Genomic DNA, 22157 nt, shown 5'->3' with positions numbered 1-22157 from the left:
CTGCAGCCCACTGCCCCCCGCCCCCCACAGCACAGCCTGAGCCCCAGCTGCCACCCCCACAGAGCACAGAGCTTGGCTCCCCCTCCCCCAAGGGGGGCACAGCTGGAGTGGAGCCCATTGCGGGGGAATGGGTGCGAGCTTGGGCTTCCTGTCCTGCTGCCCTCTCCCTGGGGCCTCTGCAGCCCAGCAGGCAGGACACAGCGCAGCAGGGCTGGGCAGGGAAGCTTGACGCCACCGCTGTGAGTCCCATGCCACCATGGTGAGATGCCCCCTGCCCACCCGGCAGCAACAGGGGTGGTGGTGCAGAGTTGTGCCCCTTGCTGCTGCCATGTAAGCAAAGCCTTTCTGAATGCCAGGCTGTAAGGGGACACTACCCTCAGGATCAGTAAAACTAACTCTTGTCTTCCTGGTTTACATTTTAAGTTAGACTAAGCTGTGTATGCTGTGTTTTACTGGGCTGTATCTTAGCTTAGATGAAGATTTTTGGTAGTTCCCTGTTGTATGCTTTGCAAATTGCTGTGTTCAATACCTTGCTTCAGAGAAAAGACTTTTTCCCCATCCCCTTTGTGCTAGCCCCAGCTGGTGCCTGGCCATACCCCCTCCACTCTAGCAGGGAAATGAGCACCTTGGAGGGCATCGCTCTTCCCTCCCCTTCGGCAATGGCTGGCAGGCATGCTCTAGCACCCTGGCTTCTGGCTTGAGCCACTGCAGGCACATGCCTGCATTTCCTGGTTTAACAGAGCATGTCTGTCTAGCTATTAATCAGTTTAAGCTGCGAGGCTTAGACAAACCTGCAAAGAGTGAATCACTTCAGGCTTGGGCTTTTTGAATGGCTGTCCCTAGCTTTAAACTGTTTGTGTGGTTCCCCTTAAAGATTGAGAGGAGATACAGTTGTTCTTTGGACCTTGACAAGTTTATGGATGGCACGGTATGGGTAGGAGAGTGGTGTTTCTGGAATTATAATCAGAGCATGTAATGGGAGTGTTGACCAGTGAGGAAGGGGGGTCGAAAGGAAACTTCATTGCTGTCTGAGTTGCCTGCATGTGTGGGAGGGAGGCGTATGGTGATGCAGTGTTTCTCAACTCCTCTGTGGTGCTAGAGGCTCTGCTTTGGACGGGCAGGTTCGCAATATGCTGGTGTTCTTGAAGCGAGCTCATATTATGTGGGGGGTGTGGTGTGTGCGTGCATGCATGTGTGCGCTGGGTATTTCCAGTAGCTCTTTCTGAATTACATTTTTGATCCTTGTATATATTTTTCTGATTCTTAAATGTTTCACCTGCTTGCAATACTTATTCTGCCATGTCATATTCTATTAATCCCATGCTTCAGGAACTCACTTGTGGGGGGAGCTGAAAGATTTCTTCCCTCCCCACCCATAAATGAGGGTTTTCTTTCACTTTCCCCTGAAGCATTAAACATTGGTCACAGTTAGGGATGGGAGGCTAGCTGGGATCCGCTAGTGCTCGGAAGCCACTCAGGCAGGTGGGTTTAGTTAATGTCCTCACCAGATTTGGATTTACAGTGGAATTTTTCCTCTGATATCGTTGGCCAAGACTATGGGATTTTTTGCCGCCTTCCGCACCACCTGCGTGGTCTTCTTCCTATGGTCATCTGAGCACGAATCACCCTAACAAATTCCTTGCCCTTACAGGGTCAGGAGGCACTGGCTGTGCCCGTCTCCTCTTTGCCTGGGCTCATGTGTGAGGCGATATCTTGGGGATTTTTAGGACAGTTGGTTGCCTGCCAACGGGCAGTCAAAATGTGACTGCAAATACATTTCACACTCTCTGGACTACTCAGGTGTCTCCAGGCATAACTACGGGAACCTGCAGGGTTGTTCTAATTTGTGGCGACCTCTCCAGGGCTCCCTGTGGTGTGTACAACACCCCAGGATGACCGTAGCATAAAGACCCACAGGCTCCTCTACCTGCTCCAGACGTGGTTACAGCAGCCCCTGTGCTGCCTCCATCCTGGGGTATTGTTTCCTGGCCCCTTGCCCAGCTTCTATCCTTCATCCCCCATCCATTCTTGTGCCTGAGGTTTCTCACTCCTGTATTTAACAGTAACAGTCTAAGTGGGTCCCCAGAGGACCCTTGGTTCAGAGCATCTGGTTCTGGTCCCACTAACGAGAGGGTGTAGAGACCATGGGTTCACGCGTTGCTCTTTCTCTGTGCTTCTTTCAGGCCGGGGCTTTGTGAGTGAAGATGAGTACCTGGAGATCACGGGGATCACCAGGGATCAGTCCGGGGAGTACGAGTGCAGTGCTGTCAACGACGTGGCAGCTCCAGACATCCGGAAAGTAAAGGTGACCGTGAACTGTAAGTACAGCAAAGCTCACTGAGACTGTCTCTATGACTGTCCTGCCTCACACCAGATGAGGGATTGCTACACTGGGCAGGCCCATCCAGGCTTCACTCACCTGTAATCTCGGGGCTAGGTGCAATTTGTAGTGTGCTCATTATACTTTCACCCTGGCCCGGGCAGGAAGCCTGCCTCTCTGTTGTCCTTCAGTTGTGTCAGGACATTTGGGGTGTGGTATTCTGCTGCTCAGGAGAAGGAGCTATTATTGCAAAACCAATTCCTGAAGGGTCCTGTAAGCCCATTGACAGGAAAGAGATGACAGCAATTTTATAGCTAGGGAACTATCACACCTGTTAAGGACATTTTTTCCCCCAAAAAAGCAAGTTGCTCTCCTGGAAAGTTTTCAAAACTTAGGAGGAGGAGGGAGTTCAGGTTGGGGTTTGGCTTCTCCAGCCTCTGAAATTTGCGCTCGTACAGGAAATGCACATCACTTCCAGTGCTGTGGAGGCCAATGATTTATGCCAGATAGTTGACAAAAGATTTGCCAGCGCGACTGCAGATGACTCATTTCTGTGTCTGCTGCATCCTCCGTGCTGTGCAAGAAGTGATTATTGTGACAGGCAGCTGAAGCCAGGCCATTCCAGGCAGAAACAGCCACCTATGAACTCCCATTGCGAAGTTATTAAAAAAGACGGCTGGCTTACGGGGGGGGTTCGTTAGTCATTTAACCAGCAATGGTAAAAACGGTCCAGAATTTGAAATAAGATTAATTTAGACTATTCTGTACACATTTTTGTAGTCAGGAAGCTAATCAAAATGTTGAAGTTAGGATAACAAGGAAACAGCTTAACCACTTACTGGTTCATGAGACTGACACTAGAACTCAACTTCCCAGTCTGACACGTCCCACTCAGAGGTACATAGAGACTAAAGCAACCGGCGAGCCTCAGGTTTTCCAGGCCAGTCCCTGCACCCAATTTGGAAAGTTGGTTAATAAGCCAGTCTCATACAGATGGCATAGCCTGGTAGTGCTGAGCATTGCACAGCCTGCTACAGCACAGTGCTTATGAAGTGCCAGCGAGGGCCTAGGGAACAGCATATCATTATCCACAACCATCCGAACATGTAGGGCATATTAGAGACTTGACCTGTGTCTTGGAAGGTGCAGTGGCTACATAAGCTTCATTTCAATTTACTGTGTCAAGCACAGACTGGAGAAATCCAAGATTTTCAGTACCATCCATCCCAGAGCTCCTCTGTTGTCAGGCCCATGTACAATAGAGACCAGGCTGTGGTTGGACAACTGAGTCCAGTTCTTCAAGAGGGATGTGGCTAGCATTGAGAGGGTCCAGAGGAGGGCCACTCGCATGGTCAGGGGGTCTGTGAAGATAGACTAAAGGGCCTGAATCTATTCAGCCTCCGCAAGAGAAGACTGAGAGGGGATCTATAAACTCACCAGGGGGGACCAGTGGAGAATAGGTGAGGCTCTGTTCCCTGGGATAACAAGGGATAACGGCCACAAATTGATTGAGACCAGGGTCAGGCTTGATATCAGGAGGCATTACTTTACAGTGAAGGCTGCCAAGCTCTGGAATGGGCTCCCAAGGGAGGCGGTGCTCCAAAAGGAAGTTGGATAGATATCTGGCTGGGGAATTATGATCCCAGCACTTGTTTCTGCCTAGAGCAGGGGGTTGGACTTGATGATCTGTTCAGGTCCCTTCTGACCCTAGAAACTATGAAACAGTTTGGGGGTCTCTTGCTTTTCATATAACTTTCATCATCATTGCCAAGAAGCATGAAGATGCCACAGATTTCTGAGTTATACACATATAACTGGGTGTATCTACACGTGCAATTAATATGACACAATAAACTCCAGCGCATATCATGCCAGAGTTTGTTGCAACTGGCAGGGGGGCTGGGGGATCAGCCTGCCAACCCAGGGCTGCTCTGACCCAGCTCAGCATGCTGTGAAGGGCCTGGCTGGGGCACAAGGATGCCCCAGTGCAGGGCTAGCCAGCGGGCGGCCTCCACCCTGAAGCACCCTTGTGCCCCAGCCAGTCACATCAGCATCTACACAAAGCTGCATACTAAATAAAACTGCCGTAGGATAGTACTTGTGTTTACAAATAGTAACCTATGGCGGCTTTTATTAATTTACTAGCCTAATAGGCCCACACGTGTAGACTCTACAGGAAAGCTAATAAGGCAATTCTGCAGTCAACATCTTGTGTAGATGCACCCACTGAGGACAAGTTAAAGCTGAAGAGAGATCTCTGTGACTTGGCTGAATGGCCACACTCCATCAAAATGCGTTTATGTATATGCTGCCAATGGTTAATTGCTGCCATGGGACATCTCTTTTTTGGCTCCTTGTGAGTCCTTGGCTATATGACATGTCTGCTTGCAGACATATGGAAGCAATTTTGCTCCAAGCAAGGGATAGCAGAGACGTTGCTGGTGTCCACACATCAGAAAGGGTGTGCAAAGGTGGGACTAGGCCTAAGAGAACATTGTTAGCTAAGAGAAAGTTGAGCAGGTAGTGCCGGCTTATAAGAAAGCATCCATATATTACCAAACTGTGGTGTGTTGCTTCAAGACTCAGCTGCAGTGCTGCAAGCTCAATGTGACCTCCTTTAGAGCCAACCTTTATCAGTGTAGTCATACAGAATTAGCTCATCCCCATGCGCTTCTTTTGAAAAGGGAAGTAGCCGAAAATACCACAATACCAGTCACGCCAGTAGTTTTTACTGGTAGCTGTCTTGCACTCTTGAAAGTAGCAGCTTGAAAGGGCTGAAAACTCACACAATCCAGATGATTCAGTATAGAGGAGAAAGACCCTGACCAGACAATTCTCGGCAAAGGCAATTAAGCTAAAGGCCATGCCAAGTTTAGCCAGGCGCTAGACATAATTAACAAAGCATTACAAAGCTGAGCTAAGTATTTAACACAGTACTGCAGAATGTGTCTCTGAGTAAGTGTGCAAGCTAGGAGAGAGATCTGAACATTACCATGTACCAACAAGGGAGGCAAGCGAGCCTTGCGATGTGAACCACGGCACCTCAAAGAGCTCAGTGCAAGGGAAGTGGAGAGGTGACAGCCACTGTGCAGGAGAAGCGAAGCAGGCACCAACAGCCTCAAGTTAGACAAATTCAAGCTTGAAATAAAACAACTGCTTAACGGGGAGGCTGAGCAAACACTGGAACTGATTGCCAGGGAGGTGGTGATGGACTCACTGCTGCTTGGAGTCTTTAAAACAAGATTTGTTATCATTCTGAAGTGATAAATTAATCCAGCTGGTGGTCACGACAGGTCCTACAATCTGTGCCGCCCGTTCATCCCCTTCCCTTCAGGGGCTGTGGGGAGCGCAGGATTACCCTGAGCAGATTTTGAACACTTGCCTTGTTTGCATTAAGACTAGCAGAGGGTTGCCAGCGGGCACCGGACTGAGGTGGTGTACCAGCTAACACACACACGTGTCCATTGGAGGGATACTCCCCAGTGCAGAAATGGCCAGACTAACTCCTGCTTCCTTTTCCTCTGCCTTCTTTGATGCATTGGGATTTGATCCTAGCTCTGAGGCAGTGCAGATCGTCCCAGGGCTTCCCAGACCTGAGCAGCACGCCTGGCAGTTGTGTTCAGGAAGGATACACCAGCTTTCCTCTAGCTCAAAGTAGCTGAGATCATGGGAGGTTTCCTTGCTTTCTCTGGGGCACTGTTCCCACGGTGTGTCTTGGCACATCTCACCTTAGTTGCTCCCTTTACCTGCCGTGGCTCCATGAATTGGTGGCACTGATCTCTCCTCGGCCTGCAGCCCACTCCAGTTTAATTTCCTGAGGCCCCAAATCCTTTGGTTTCATGAACACCACAGTGCTATACGCAGAGGAAATATTTAATGACAAAGGGTCAACGTGAAGAAGCCAGTGGTCACCCTTGACCATAAATGCTGTGACATGCCTGCATCCCATCTGAAGTCATGTGGTCAAGGGAGGGGAACAGTACAGACCCGAGGCCCCAGACTTACACCTTAAAGTCACCATACTCATTTCCAAGTGCGGCTGTGTTAGCTCAGCAGCCCTGCACGCTGGATTCATCTGCCCCCGCATCTTCCCCACCACACTACGGGGTGTGACAAGTGCCTTTTTGGCAGTGATGGCTAGAAGGCAGAAGGTTGGCCTGAGAAGCTCTGGACCGTGTTGGTAACAGGCTACACTCAGGGTGATTCAGGTGCCAGTCGTCCTCCAAATGCCTAGTGGGTGGCATACCTTCTGCCACTTGCATGGCTGCCAAGCCCAGCAGCCTCCGCACCCGCCTTCCTTGCTGCCAGCTGGGGTCAGCTTGGGTAAAAAGGAGGGTCCTGTATGGTCCTACTTACATATGCCTCTCTCGCCCACTCCACCCTAATTTACCCTGTCCCTAATCCAAAGAGAAGTGCTATATCCTCTTCCCAGCCCATAAAGGAGAGGAGGCACTTGGAGGTACATGGGAGAACGTGGGGATGAAGGACTACAAGGAACAAGAGAAAGCACCAAGCAAAACACTGGGAGCCAAGCAGGCATCCCTTCTGTCAAGGTTCAGTGAGCTATACTGCCACCACAGCAGAGCCAGAGCCATGTCCTCCCCATGCTGGATGCCACCCAGCTTTCAATGAGGTGGCTCCATATCCTGCCACTTCCTGGGGGTGCCCAGCTGGACGAGATGGTGCCCCATGTTGGCAGCCCTCTGGATGGGCCCCTCCATCTGGGCTAACATCTCCTTGCTTTGCAGACCCACCGTACATCTCCAACACCAAGAACACTGGTGCCTCGGTCGGCCAGAAGGGCATCCTGCGCTGCGAAGCCGTTGCCGTGCCCGTGGCTGAATTCCAGTGGTTCAAAGAAGACACCAGGTACCTAAGTGAAAGCAAGCTGCTAAGGGGAACTACGAGCTCACACGCTGTGCCCTTGGGGTGAGCTTGGCATGCCCGATATCTGGGGTCAGGTGGGGCCATTTGGCACAACAGCAAAAAGAGTGATCATTACACTACCTTCTAAGACATTTCATATAGACAGCCCGGGGAGCTTGCTGTAAGTCTCTTCCCTATAATTAAAGAGTTCAGTAGAAGATGCATCAAGGTACTTTGTAAAGAAAAAACTCCTGCCGTAGCCTAACAGGAGGAACCTCAGGCCGTGAGGCTGAAAAAGGGGTCAGGAGTAGCAGGGTAGGGCCCTTTAGCAAGGAGTTTTTTTTCTCAGTCACCTGGTAGAAAGGACCCTATCACCTCTGTGATGGTGTTAACTGGGCAGAGTGGGCAGAGCAGCTCATGCTTTAGACTGATTGAGTCTTCCAGTCGCACCTGATTAAGTGACCTGGCCGCTGGGAACCAGTGCGCAGGTGCCTGATCCATGCCATGGGGGAGAGCTCCATCCTTGGCCTGTAACAGCATGTACAGAACTGTTGGGGGAGGGAGCCCCTTGGTACCAGCCCTTAGCCAATGTCCTTGCTGCCCTGCAGATTAGCCAATGGGCTAGACGGAGTGCGAATCGAGAACAAAGGCCAAATGTCCACGCTGACCTTCTTCAATGTCTCAGAAAAGGACTACGGCAACTACACCTGCGTGGCCACTAACAAGCTGGGGAACACCAATGCCAGTATAATCCTGTATGGTAGGTCTGAGGGGCAGAGCCTCAGGGGCTGTGCTCCTGCCAGCACTCAAAGGGAGCTGGATTAACTGCCAAGCATTAATCCAAAACTCCTTGCACATCTGTCCACTCACGGGGAAGGCAAAGTTCAACAATAGGCAAAGTGCTGACATGATGCCTTGAGCATGCCAGCTTCCAGGTTTACATGGGATGGGAAGGGGCAGTCGCTCGGCTTTTCCACAAAGGGAGTGATCCTCAGCTGGGGCGAGCTATATGGCAAAGCAAAAGAAGGGTGTTGCTCCATCATTGAGCCTCCTGCCCTGAACACCCCAGCGTACCTGTGTCTGGGAGACTGAGCCCAAGAAACCAGAGTCTGCCTGTTTCATTCACTGCTCAAAGGCAAGAGGAGCCCAGCCCTGTTTATTTGCCGGCATCTAAATGTGATGTATCCCTTATAGGAGGCTAGTGAAAATGAAGGCCCTTACTCTCCCGCTCAAGCACAGCATCAGTACTATGTGATGCATTTTAAACCCACTGAGCTCAAAAGGGGGCCTCACATTTTTTAAACCCAATGCAAGCAGAAAGGAAGCAGCACTCAGGGAGTGGCAGGCGCTATCACCCTCCTCGTGTACGCGGGTAAACTGGGATGCACTGAGCGAACAAGCAGCCAGGAGGATTAGCAGCCCAACCCAAGCCTGGTTCAGACTGGACGGGGAAGTGGGGGGTTCTCTAGTGGGTTCTGTCACCAATTTGTCCTTCCACAAACCTGGTTTCATCTCCATGTCTAAGCCAGGTACAGGGTCCCTGCCAGCAGGATCTGCTATCATTTCCCCCTAAGGGAGCATCACAGTTGTCTCCCTTTAAAGCCGTATTTTTGTCCTGAAAAGTGATGTCACACTGAAGGCAGTTTCCTAGTCACACCTGGGTCCCATGTGAGGAGCTGTCATGGTCACTTGCCAGTCTTACATGGCATCTGCAAATGGTATGAGCCTTGGCTATATAGATTCCACATACTGGCAGAGAGCAGGTGTTTGGGTTAGTCCCCAAGCAGAGCAGGACCTAGCTGATTCCCCAGTAGACTTGCATTGCTGAAACAACTGGACATGAGTCCGGCTTGTGGGACGCGTGGAAAGAGAGGTGTCACGTTTCCGATGGTTGCCGTGCCTCAGTGTCCGTGTTGTGTGTTACCACGTCAGCTGCATCCACATCACTGCCATGTGTTCTGTTTGTGTGGCGAGATCACCGTTCTAATGAGCATGCATTCATCAACTGTCTGCAGATATGAACTATGTATTTTCTTTTTTTTCTCCCCCCTTTCTGTTCTCTGTTCTCTCTCCTTCTGTGTCCATTGTCCTCTGTTTTAGAAAGTGAGCCCACAGCACTGGCAGGTTGGTACAGCATGTTCCTTCCTTCATTTGCTTGCAACACCCCCCCAATGCCTTTGCCTCGTAGGCTGGTTAAGCTGCTAGATGAGTGAGTAGTTTTAAGGCCAGGGTTTTGTGCTTAGCAAGGAAGATATGGAGTGGACTGGGCACAGGGTGTTTGGGGTTTTTTTCTGCCTTAGCAAAAGCTCTGCAAAAGTCAGTCTGACCAAGTGTATTCCAGGTTAGTAGATGCACGTGCTGCTTTCAGTGCTGTCCAGCAAAAAGATGTATTTATTCTGATCAACTGGGTACCTAATTCTTTTCTGCAGATCAGACAAATATAACATGACATCCTTCTGGATCACTGGCAGGTCCAGGCAAGGGACTGTCAATAGGTCTCAGGAGGCCAAAAGTTTGTAAGTTCAAGGTGGGAGAGACTGTAAAGTGTATCATGGGGAGGACCTCTGTAAGGGGAAGTTTGCCACAATCTCAGTGAAGCTGAGTTGCTTATGCCAACTTTGAATTTGGCCCCTCTTTGCTCTTTATGTTAAAGAAAAGCATCTCAAGGCACATATAAAATACCATCGGAGGGTGCAACACTAACAGATGAATGAGAGAGCCGACTTAAAGGTGACCTGCAAAGGGAGTCAAACTTGGTCTCTGCCCTTTTCCCTCAATTCCTTTACGATGTACCAAAAAAGGAACATACAGTGTGGGTTTCCATTAGAAACCCAACCCTGGTCTGCACCAGGAGATGCTGTAGACCACTGGGACTCTCAGTTGATTTTTTCATATTACTCCCCAGTGATCACTCTTGGACTGAAACATGCTGCAAACAGTCGAAAGAAAAGTTCTCTTTGTTGACAAAGTCAAAATTGCTTTTTCCTGAGACAGCAGCAGGTCCTCCGGTAAAAGCAAAGACCAGACCCTTCATGTTTTGTTGTTGTTTTTTTTTCCTATCAGGTCCATTTTAAAACAAAACATCAGGCAAATAAGCAAAAGGAAAAGCTTCTTGAAGGAATTTTAGATGGCAAAACATGATACAGGAATAGCAAGGGACACAACGCCAGGATTCACTCCCCTTTGCTGGCCACCTTTAAAGGGACACTGTCAGTTTGAAAGAGACCTCTATATTTGGGGAGTGGAGTGGGATGGGGTGGGGGGGCTGCTTTTTTGGTGTTTAAAAAAAAAAAAACAATCTGTGATCAGTAGCAAGGTTTCCATTCCTTTGTCATTTAAATTCCAAAACCCCCCAGCTTTCCAGCCATAGACATCCCCATGCGGAACCTGCAAGTTAAACCTGACAGCGCTGAAGCGGTGCCTGAAAACTAGAAAGCGAAGCTAAATGAAACCTCCGCGCTATCTACAGAGCGGCTGTTTTCATTGTTTTCTTCGCAAATGGAATTGATAGGACGGAAATCAGTTTTTTAAATCCTTTGTTTTATCCAATCCAAGGGAATGATTAAAAACAATCCTGCTCTTTGCTATTCAAGTGTCTGCCGTTTAATCTGACAGTGTCTAGACACAGTTCCATTGTCACTTCTAAATTAACTCGTAATTGCTGTTCAGCGATTTGCTGCTGCTTTCACATCAGACTCTGCCCCTGCAGGAGGGGTTAAATTCTTTTTCTGCTAGTTATATCTTACCCGGATAGTCCTGCAGATGTACTTCACTTTCCCTTCGAAACGTAAGCCTCAGGTCTAGTGCTGCTGTGAACTGTTTGACAGCCATCACGTTTCAGCCCAGAATTGCCTGCATTTGAGAGATATCATACCTGGAAGGCATAGCACTGTTTGGAAGGTGATCTGGACAAAAGTGCTTTAGAAAGGCACAGTGTTATTACAGCGAGGGCTGCAGGCACTTAGGATGAGCCGTGGCATCTCAGCATGCACCTCTAGCTGTGGATGGAGCAGGGAGAGGTTAACCCTGATTTGGAGTACAACCCATGTAAGCATAACAAGCTTGGCTCAGTCCCTACTTGACATGCTTTTTTATTAGAAAGCCACCATGTGATGCAGTCTGATTGGCAGTCTTTCATCGCCCATCTTTTTGAGGCAGTACACATAGACTGGGTTAGGTCTGGTAATGGGAGGGACACGGTCTTCAAGCATACTCCTGCCCCACTCCATTGTACTTGTGGCATCTTTTAAGCACCCGGTTGCCCTGCCTGTGCCCTACCCTGGCCTCCAACATGCTCCTGGGAACTTCACGGGTGAAGACCAAGAGCCTCTTCCAGTGCATGGGGGAGAGGTGTGCTTGAAGGCTGTCAGAAATGCCTGGAGGAGCACAGGGCTGATGGCCATGGTATGCTTACCTAACCACAGGGCATGTGGTCAGGGATTTTCCAAAGGCATATGAAGTACACAGAAACTTGTCCAGGGTCTGAGGTGTAGTGGGGTCACTCTCAGAGGCCTTGCTATCAATAGCAGGTGCCTTGGGTGTCCACTTCTGTCCAAGGCCCATTCAAAATTCAAAGGCTGAATCTACCCAGATAGTCAAGAGCATACAAGGTGAGTTAGAGACACTGTGATCTTGGCTTCGAAGGTGGGGGTGGACTAAGGAAAGGGTTGGGGGAAAGCGAGTGACACGCTGCTAATTAATTTCTGGGCATAGCAGTTTCCTATGCATATTGGAGAGCAGCCATTTCGGTCATGCAAACAAGGCTGGTGGCTCCTCACCTGCAGCAGGTCCTTGGCAAGGTGAAGCCCTAACCATAAGATGTGCCGGCCAATGTCTCTGCTTCCAAGTTCACTGTTCTTCCCCTCGAGCTTTGCCGACAGGCACTCACATTTTGGTTGGCCAACTCCTAACCAAGTAAGTGTATTACCTTTGCCTGATAGGCAAGGAAGGGAGAAGCATTCAACCCATGTTGAGAGTAGTAACTTGGGGCTGGACTCGATAATCTTCCAGCTCTAAAAACTTCCTGTGAGCAAGAAAAGATCTGAGCAAACCTCTGTTCTCCACTTCCTCCTAGCAAACTTTCTTCATTGTGTAGCTACAAATGTTGAGTATTTGCTGCCAGGCTAACAGTACAGCTGCTGCTCCACTGCCATTCACCAGCCCACACACTTCTCCTTCCTGCCTCTCCAGAATGTGGATGGAGTGGAAGGGATAGAGGAGAAAGCAGCTGAAGGTGCTCAGGGAGGGAAATGCAGTCACAGGGATGCATTTAAAATTAGCCCATACCCCTTGTGTGGCCATTTCTGTCAGTGGAAGGGAAGTACCAATGCCAGCCATCTGGTTCTGGCGCAGTCCTCACCTGCTTTTGCAAGATTGAGCGGTCTTGGATTTGATACATGCAGCTCTAAAATGCAGGGGTGGGGGGCGGGAATTCATCTCCTAAAAAATAGTAATAATAATAATTCAAGGAAAAAAATACAAGACTGGAAGGTCGTGAATAAACAAGCAAGATCAACTGGAACAATAGAGGTGACCCACAGCTAATCAGATTTGAGAAGCCGAGGTGCGAGAGCAGGGGAGACCACGAGTCTGGGTAAAAATAAAGAAGATGCAGCAGAATGGAGATGGCTCCAAGCTGCGAGTAAGATCAAGTGGAACAGTTACCAGTATTAATCTGTAATCTGAAAAGCAGTGAGTGCAGCTACAGGTCTCAGTGGGAAACAAAAACCCTCATCTCTTGACCCAAACATGAGGATACATAAAAAAAGCAGTAGTAATAATCAAATCAGTGAACCAGCTATCTGAACACATGCAGCAGAATAAAAAACCCTGGCAAAGGCAAGGTATCTTGATAGAGTGGGGAACAGGGAGGGAGCGGAAAAGAGAAATCCCCAAGTCCCAAATGGGAAGATGCCTTTGTAAGCAGGCTCTGAGAGAGGAAAACCTTCAGAGTGAACTCTCTTCATTGATCCGTCTAGTGTCTCCACATACCTTCCTCGCTCCGGAGAAGGAAAGAAAATGTCTTGAAAAAAGCCCGATAGCTTGAGCGTTCCCCGCCCCCACGGAGACTGTGGAGTGCGTTGGGTCTTTGTGTCTGTCTGTTTGTTTCCTGCGCCTCGTCTCGCGTGCGTGCTGCACCCCTCTGAGAAATAGGGAGCTATCGCAGTCCAAGCCGGTGGGTGAACAGAGGAGGTGGGGTGGGGGAGTGAGTGGCGACAAGGTTTTCAAGCAAAAAAAGAAAAACTAAAAAGGAAAAAAAGTAGTCTAGTTCCTTGTGATGGAGGGATGGCGAGAGGGACATGCACAAATGGCATGCCATCTTTTTCAGGAAAATGCAATGGCAGTAGGTTCAACTGCAGGTTTTTAGGGAGATGAATTAACTATGGTGCAAGGAAGAGCCACGCAGAGTTTCAGGAGAGCAAAAGGGCTGTGAACCGCACAGCATACGCAGCGTTCCTCTTTTGGAGGCCTCACTTTCTATGGCGTTAGCCATATGCAGACCCGCAGAGGGTTTGGCTCGGCATGTGAACTTCACAACCCCAGGTTCTCCTTCTCACAAGCCCAACAGATGGCATCAAACTTGGCCCCTCCGGCTGGCGAGGAAAAAATCCTGACCCTGGCTGTACAAATCCTGCTTCTCTCCGTAACCGAGGCAAATGTCCCTTACCTGACTTTGAAAGCAGAGGCTGACATTAAGTGTCAAGCAAAAAATAGCCCCTTTCTAAACAGAGCCTCACAGAACAGCTTGCTGGCTTCATTTGGGGAAACGGGTGACTCATAGTGAAAGTGCCTAGAAATTAAACTAAAATGAGCAGGGGAAAAAAAGCCAAACTTCTCATCGGGAGCAGTTAAGCAAATGATTGTCGAGGGACTTCTTTTCTCTCTTCCCCGCGTATCAAGGGCTCTAAAAACCCCTCCATTGCTTTCCCAAATAGGTTTGTACATCTCCAATTTAGTTACGCAGGAGGGGGAGTGAATCAGCCTTTTCTTTTTCTGGCTGACGGCAGCAGCACAATCAGTTGCATTTTCTCCCCAACCTGCAAAATGTCAACATATTAGAAAAATATGCAGACATTTCACATTTCATTTCTGAGGAGTATTTCTGCACCCCCCCCACCCCCCTTCCCAAAATCATTGGCATCTGGTTATTAGCCCTCGTGTACCGAATTCTGACACTGTGAAGGCGACAGTTGCTCCAGTCAGCACAGGCTCGGAGGTTTGCAGCCCGGCAGTGCTTCTGTCTGTATTGTGATGAGCCGACGAGGATTAGCTTTTTTTTTGACAGAACGTTACAAGACTCTCAGTCACATTTTAAAGACTGAATGCAGTTTTTAAAAATAGGAAACAAAAATACCGCCACATTGCAGCCCTCCCCTCCTTTCTCCCACCCCTGGAAAAAAAAATACATTTGAATTGCAGGCCATAGACTGTCTGCCGGCTGCTCGTGAAGACGACACTGCATTCTGCTGTAATTAAGGAAAATAAAAGTTCTGTTTGAAATGAAACAATTTGGCTAGGCTGGTTTTGCATTGCAGAAAATAGGTTTGTGTTCCTGAACAAGAAGTGACGAGACACATCAGCTAATTAGATCCTCTCACTCCATTATTTTTATTTTTTTTTCCCCGTTGCCATTACAATGGCTGTTATTCCTTTGTCTTAAAATTAATGAGGTTAGACAGCCCACATTGTGCTTATTTTGACTTCAGATTACAGTGAAGCATCAGAGTTTTTGTTAAATGTGTAATTATAAGTTAATGTTTCCTCTTTTTAGGGGCGGGGAATTAGTTTTGTTTTTGTTGGAGTCACTTTTGGCTGTGCTAGAGCCAGTATGATCTTCAGATGAGGCTTAGGCTGGGGCGCCAGGTCTGAATTGTTAGTTGGGTTAGAGGTAGGTTTGGATCTGGTGGCACTGAGATCTCCCACATGCTGAAAGCCTTGTGAATATGTCCACACTCTCACCTCTTTTCTTTCCTTGAGCCCCAGCTCGCCTGACTACAGCTATAGGACAAGAAGGCACGAGATTTCTGGCCTGTGTCTCGGAGCTGTCCTGAGTGTATGGGTCTGTGCAAGGTGCTATTTAGGCCCTGAGCAGTGTATGTACCCTACATGGAGGCCTCTGCAGAACAGATGTTTTAACCCCTGAACAGTTAAGCTTAATTAGCCGTGCTATCTACCATCCTCCCTTCCTTGCTTGAGTCTCAAGCTCACTTTGAGACAGGGACCCACTCCTACCTCCACATCCCTAAATGGAGCTCAGGAGTGGGTTAGGAGCTACCCAACCTCTGGACTTGGAGGCTGAGGACCAAGCTGTGCCATAGCAGATGTGACTGTTTGTGAACAGCAGTGGAGAGGTGCTGGCAATCTGCATGGATGAGAACCTGCTTGCGTGCATTGGGTCAACAGCCCAGGCAAGCGGCCTCTTGCTATCAGAGCTTGGGTGCCCCTTAGGCTACAAATGCATTGCTGTCATCTGGGGGTCAACTGCCTTCTACTGGTGACTAAACTGCAAGGGGTCAGAACTGAACCCCAGAGCTTGGAAGACTGGTGGACTTTTCTCTCAACTGAAAGCAATGAATCCCTTTAACCAATTACCTAGATCTGATTGACTTTTAAGAGCAGATTGACTTCCACACGCATGCAAGGAACAAAAAACCCCACAAGGTCAAGGCAGTGCAGGGGAAAAGAGCGCACATGTCGCACCGGCTCGTTATTAAGCTTGCCCTTGACTAGTCATAAAGTCATGTTCCACTCGGGCTCCCTTAGAATAATCGGATCCTTTAAGAGGTTTGTCTTCCAGCAAGTGGAGCACATAGAAATAGGTCTGGAATACAGTCACGTTCGTCAACCTGCTTTCAGACTCATCTCCCACCGAAAATTGTCTGTCTGGCTGAGTAATCCCTCCTCTTACCCCCTGCGCACACACAAATTGACCTTACAAATTCCCAAACAGCTTTATGTCTTCTTTATGGGCCTTTCTCTGCATGCCTCCTGATTTTGTTCCTCTGTAGTTATTTTTCTTTATGTCCTTCCCTGCTCTGTATACGGAGATCTTTATTGGGTGTTTGTCTTTCCAATTTTTTTCTTCTTTGGTCCTTCACAACCCATTCTCCTAGGTTTAGCCTGAGAGTGCAGCCTATATACTGTGCCCTCCCAAGGCTGAGGAGCTGAGATACAGAATGAATTCTCATTGTGCTGCGTTGGAAGGATACATTTTACTTCCATCCAGTATGGGCCTGGTTGATAAACTGGGGGACGGTGGCATGCTGAGTGACTTTATAGCATGCCAAGCGCTTGCAGGCCTTAAAGGGGGCTGTGCACCATTCACATTTGCTGCATGACAAGCAGGTCTAAATAGGGTTTGCTCTTAGCACAAGCTAGTCTGTGACCCTAGATACCTACAGAAGCAGTGCTGTTATGAGTAGAGCATCTGATCCTATTCAGGCAGAGGACTTGGAAATCTTAACCACACGGCTGCATGAGCACTAGAGTACAAGCAAGGGAAACAGACCTGTTAATGGAGCTGCCTACGCACCACTTACTTGATTAATATCTGTATCACGGTAGTCCAGGAAAAGGGAGTGCTGGTAGGAGGACACTCAGGAAGATTAATCCAAGTTAACTTTTAAGCAAACTAACTCTATGCAATGGAGCGCTCATTCAGAATGAAACTGGCCTGAATTCAGTTCTTCTGAGTTTGCTTTGGAGAAAACTTCAGCCAAAATGAATGAAGGCCACTTTTACTCTCAAGGAGCACATCCCTGAAGGAGTGAAATGATGGTTAATTCCTTTTAAGTTCACAGCTTTACACAGGCCTGGAAGGGACCTGCTGGGTCTCCAGGGCCACCTTGTGCTTCTTCAGGCAGCCACATCACGTAACCCTGCTCATAAGTGAAATGAGCTCCATTGTAAAAAGTTCAGTTTCTTTGCCTTTCCATCTTCTCCTTCCTTCCTTTCTCCTCTCCCCACCTCCACCCCCTGCTTTCTTCTGAAAAGGCTGCTCCAGAACTTAACATTCCCAAAGTTGCAGTTATCTTCCCAAGTCCCCCTTGCAGCTGGGCCCCAAGTAAGAGCAGGACCCCATTCTGCTAAGTGCTCTCCACACATAATCAGGGAAAATTCCTGCCCCAAAGAGCTTGCAGACAAAAGGGCCAAACAGCAGGAGGGGATATGGCTACAGAGTAGCAAAGTGACTTGCCCAAGGTTATAGAGGAGATCAGTGTCAGCACAAATAGAACCAGCTTCCCACACCAGTAACCCATCCAGCAAATGCATTACTACTGACCCTGTCCAGTGTCCACAAGACCTGGCTTAGGGCCTGATAGCATTTAGCACAATACTGGACGTTGTGGCCAGCAAGACATGAGCAGAGTAGATAAACCTCCATTTCTTTTTTTATTTTCCCCATAATGAAGCAACACAAATGCAAATTTAAATTTGGCCATTTAGGACTGAGGGCATCTCATACATCCCCTTATGCCCATCACCCTGGCATCTGGGCACTATTCAAAACCCTTTATTTTTTTACCTTGCCTCCCACTGCACACATACCCACCTACCTGCAGCACATTAATAAAAGCGCTCAGGCCTCAAGTGAAGGAAAAGCACACTGAATTCCACCCTGCCTTTTATTGAATCAATATGCTTTAAGATCAATCTCTCCCCCTGTAATTAGATTTTCTTAAAAAATTATTTATGTGCTGCTCTTAGCGTTTCCCTGGGAGATAAACCTACCTGTGTGCCGAGATCGGGGGAGCAGATGGTGTCCATGTCGCGCTCTCTGCATGCACAACGTGCTAAGAGGCACAGGATTGGGTTTCTTTTCCCATTAGTCAGAGCTGAAAATCTCAAATTTAAAACATAATGAGCTGGTGTGATTAACCAAGGCAGTATTTGTCACTGCTTCTGAGTGGTGAGGGGAGGTCAGGGTGCTTGGAGAGTGCCCCTAGGAGGGAATAAGGGAAACCTGTCCCTCTCTGATGTTGGTTTCCATCCCCAGCTCTTCTCTAGAGGTGCAATGCTGCAGGGACGCAGAGCAGGGTGACGGGAGGAAGGAGTCCTGGAGCCCTCACCGACACAGCTCTGAATGGGCCGAAGCAAGCTGTGGGATCCTCAGTTGCAAAACTACACAGCAGTTTTAATGGCCAGAAAGGCAGCGCAGGGTTTGTGCCAAACATCCCATGGGCCAGGTTACAGCAGGAATGAGATACTGGCAAATCCCTGCTGTGTGCTGCAGGGTACAGGGGGGCAGCTTGCTTTCCTGCTCTCTGCACAGTGACATCAGAGTGCAGGAAACCTCCAGGCCTGCATGGACTTGGGTGCTAGAGGCAGGAGCATGGTTCACAAGCTCAGGGTGCAGGCTCATGGGCAGCAGGGTCTGCTCAGATTGGGGCGGGGAGGGGGGACTCATACTACTGATAGCCTTCCCCTGCACTCCTGAACCACCCATGGCATCCCCACTTTCCACTGATAGGGTATCTCCTAGTCCCCCACTCCATCCCAGGAGTCTTTTAAGAGGGGCATGTTTGACCACAGATCAGCTGAATGCATGCTCACCGTTTCATCTGTCCGCGCCTCTCCTGTAGTGCAGGGACGTGAACACAGGAGCATCTTCACCCTGAATAAATGAGAGTTTCATTAAATGAGACTTGCACAGGACAGGTACGGTTATAATGCATCAGCTGCCACATGCTCATGCATGGCAAAGGCCCGCCCCCCCACCTTTTCAGGCAATATAATTGTTCACCAGTCCACACCTGAGGACCAGCCCCACAAACACCCACTAACGAGCTCTCAGATGCTAAAGTGAGGCAAGCCAGTGAGTTATCTTAGGCGAGCTCCGCGCGTTTGAAATCTGGTTTTGCTGCATTCAAAGGGAGAAAATAAAATCAATGTCTTGTTCCTGACAATATCCCCCAGTATTAAAAGGAATGCCACTACAATTATCGGGGGCTGCTTGCTGGATGCCGTGGTTTGCAGTCTGCCCATGTGCCTCGGTTGTTATCAATTTTTAATTAGGCTAGTGCCATTAGGCTAGTTAAATAACAACCGAGATCTGTCTTTTCGTGTACGGGGGGAGTGGAAAGAGCCCGCTGGAGAACAGAACTACAAGAGTGTAAAGCATTTAAGAGCAGTTACAGCATAAAGGGCTCCAGATGGGAGTAGTTTGGCTCAGCTGCTTTCTTTTCCATGGTTCCAGTCAATCAGGGTTACTATAAAATTGCGATTAATGAATCAAACAGCACGATGCTTTGCTGGCGTCTTTAGTCTCTAGCAATTCCACTGAGGGGCAGGGGGAGGGGGCGGTGTCTGTCTGGAGATAAAGCCTATTTTTGCTCCGGCTCAATTCTAAATCCAGAACTATTTGCAAAGCTCTGCAAATATAACAATGACTGGAAGGGCAGGATACAACCAGGGCTGTGCTGCACCTGCAGTTTTGGAAGGGCAAAGTAGAGATGGACTCTTTGGTAATATGGTGCTCCGGTGAGAGCATTTGGAGGCACGTGGGCCGCAGCACGTAGCTGCGTCTGTTGTGTGCCAAAAGGACGGGCAAGAGTAACCGGGGAACATCTCAGACCAGCAGGCCAGTGGCGCCTGCGTGAGGCTGCACGAATGCTCTTTGCATAGCTCCGACCCGTGAGCCCATACCTGCCCATCCAGACATGGCCTTGCCCCCCGCCCGTCTGTGTGGATGGACTTACCCTGACCTCCAGCACCCAGTCCAGTCTCATCCCTACTGGTCGATCCTGCCCTGCTGCCGCACCTTCTTCCTGACCCGCCGATCCCCAACCCCAACAGTTACAAACCTGACACTGGTCCTAGCCTGGAGGTTTTGAGAGAGACAGCTGTTAAGGGAATTGGCAAAGATTCCTGAACTCCATCTCCCTTTCAGGATCTAATGTAGGGAAACATGTCACTGAAAACTGGCTCCTAATGCGCCTCGGCAGCAGCCTTACTACTAGTGCTATAGTGCTTTCTCAGCTAGGGACAATGTATTACCTCTGGCTGCCTGGCGTTCCCCGCCCTGGGGCATATGCATTGCAGTCTTTTGGGCCAAATGCTCCCTTCTTGCTTTGGTAAACACATCAGGCTGGGGTGGTTACAGCATCCTGACCTTGCAGAAGGTCCTTCCATGAGTCCCCCAGCAGGCCGAGGCCCTGTACAGGTTGGGGGCAAATGAGCACTACACCAGCTCCTTGTTCGAGGCCTTCCAGGGATTCCTAGCGTGGCCTGAGGCCACTTTCAGCACCATCTCCCTCACTGGGTTTTCCTCACAAGTGAGGGCATGGAAAGCTTCTCACGCCATGCGGGGGGGGGGACAGGCCTTGGTTCTGGCATGCAGGAGTGCCAGATGAGCTCAAGACCATTTTCCTTGTAGTAAGACCCACTAGGGTCTCTGCTGGGTCAGGCCCTGCAGTTTGAGCTCCCATTTGGGAATATGCCATGTAGGGGACATGCCTTACCAGGAAGAGCCACCATTTGTGACCCCCCCAGCTTCCAACACTTTTCGACTGATACAAACCAGGCAGCTTTGTGGAGACCCATACCTTGAGTAGGCTGTTTCAACCTTATCCCAGTCAGACAGCGAGTCTGGGGCTGGTAACAAGCAAGCACGTTCTACCCCAGCACCAGCTGCATTTCTGTGGCCAGTTGGGCATGTCTAATGCCTCCAGGTGATCAGCTCAAGAGCAGCCTCCATTGGCAGCAACAGGGGAACGACTGGGAAGCTCCTGAGAAGCCGTGAGCCCCTGCTCTCAGCTTATGTCCCCTTTTAGAGCCAGCCAGTGCTCTGCACTTCCTTTAGACCCAACACAAATGAGGCCTCATTAGCAGCCACAGCACAGAGATGACAACCTCATGATGATCTAGTTGGGGCTGGTCCTGCTTTGAGCTAGGGGTTGGACTAGCTGATCTCCTGAAGTCCCTTCCAGCCCTGTCCCTGTCTATAGCTCATGTAGACGTCCTCCAGCTAGCCGCCTGGGGTTCACGCTGACTCGGTGTGGACGGTTCCTAACTGGAGTCGAGCTGAGGGTCAAGGGAAGGGTGCGCAGGAGCACGCGGAGGCAGTTGCAGCAAAGGGAGGGGACCGCGGCTCTGTGGCTGGAGGGCACACGATCTCAAATTGCGTGGCACAGGCCAGGATCAGCGTCGGCAGCATCCCTCCCTGGCGGGCTGCAGCCGGGGAAGAGGGCTGCTTCCCGACAAGGGGCGACCGAGTCCTGCGAAAGCAGCTGAGGGGATGATGTGGTCCAAGGAGGAAATCGGGGCCATGAACAAAAAGCAGGGAGGGAAGGCCAGCCGTGCGCTTATCGGGGATACGCTTGAGCCGCAAAGCATTTCGCGTGGGGCTTTCATTTGAGCTGCCTCTCTCTGAAAAATGTTAATGCAAAAGCCCCATCCCTCTGCGTGGCACTAACAGCCCCTCTCTTTCTCTACCTTGTCCAGGCCCTGGAGCAGTGCACGATGGCAGCAACGCGGCTTCCAGAGCAATGGCCTGCCTCTGGCTATCGGGCACCCTCTTTGCTCACTTCCTCATCAGGTTTTGATAAGAAAGCAGAGGGTCCTTGGAGGTGACGCCTGGCTTCTCCCACACCACAGACTTTACTCTCTACACTGCGGGGGCAACCACCACCGTTTTACAGCGTGAACGTACTGCCGGGAGGGCGGGGGAGGGGGTGAAGGGGAAGGGGAAAGGGAAAGGGATCAGACAGCCTGGTGAGGGGATAAGTCATGGGGGTTTCTCAAAGCAAGTCGTTTTCTTCTGCCCCAGCCCTGCCCCTGAACCCTATTTATACACATGTCCGAAACAGGAGCGTGTCTCGGCCAAGCCCATTAAAATTGCCCCAAGAGACATGCCTTGGTTTGAGAGATGATGCATAGCGGAAGCTACAAAAAAAAAAAAAAAAAAAAAAAAAAAAAAAAAAAAAAAAAAAAAAAAAATCAAAGTGTCCTATTATCTCTGTGTCTCTTAAGC

At 49.5% G+C, this 22157-nt stretch overlaps 1 protein-coding gene across 5 annotated transcripts in view; it reads left to right on the top strand.

Moving 5' to 3' along the window:
* OPCML (opioid binding protein/cell adhesion molecule like) overlaps positions 1-22123 on the top strand; it is a 630964-nt gene extending 608841 nt beyond the window's left edge. For 2 of the 5 annotated variants that reach the window (XM_019547022.1, XM_019547025.1), the window contains 5 exons: positions 2184-2318; positions 7069-7249; positions 7795-7946; positions 9287-9310; positions 21629-22123. In XM_019547022.1, the coding sequence (XP_019402567.1) occupies positions 2184-2318; positions 7069-7249; positions 7795-7946; positions 9287-9310; positions 21629-21729 (593 nt within the window). In that variant the 3' untranslated portion in view covers positions 21730-22123. The remainder of the gene's footprint in view (positions 1-2183; positions 2319-7068; positions 7250-7794; positions 7947-9286; positions 9311-21628) is intronic. The other 3 variants (XM_019547026.1, XM_019547024.1, XM_019547027.1) reach the window with 3 other exon arrangements.
* The last annotated feature ends 34 nt before the right edge of the window (positions 22124-22157 follow it).

This window comes from Crocodylus porosus, unplaced genomic scaffold (assembly GCF_001723895.1).
Source record: "Crocodylus porosus isolate Cpor-Errol unplaced genomic scaffold, CroPor_comp1, whole genome shotgun sequence".
Lineage (NCBI taxonomy): Eukaryota > Metazoa > Chordata > Crocodylia > Crocodylidae > Crocodylus > Crocodylus porosus.
This window is presented reverse-complemented; position numbering and strand designations above follow the sequence as displayed.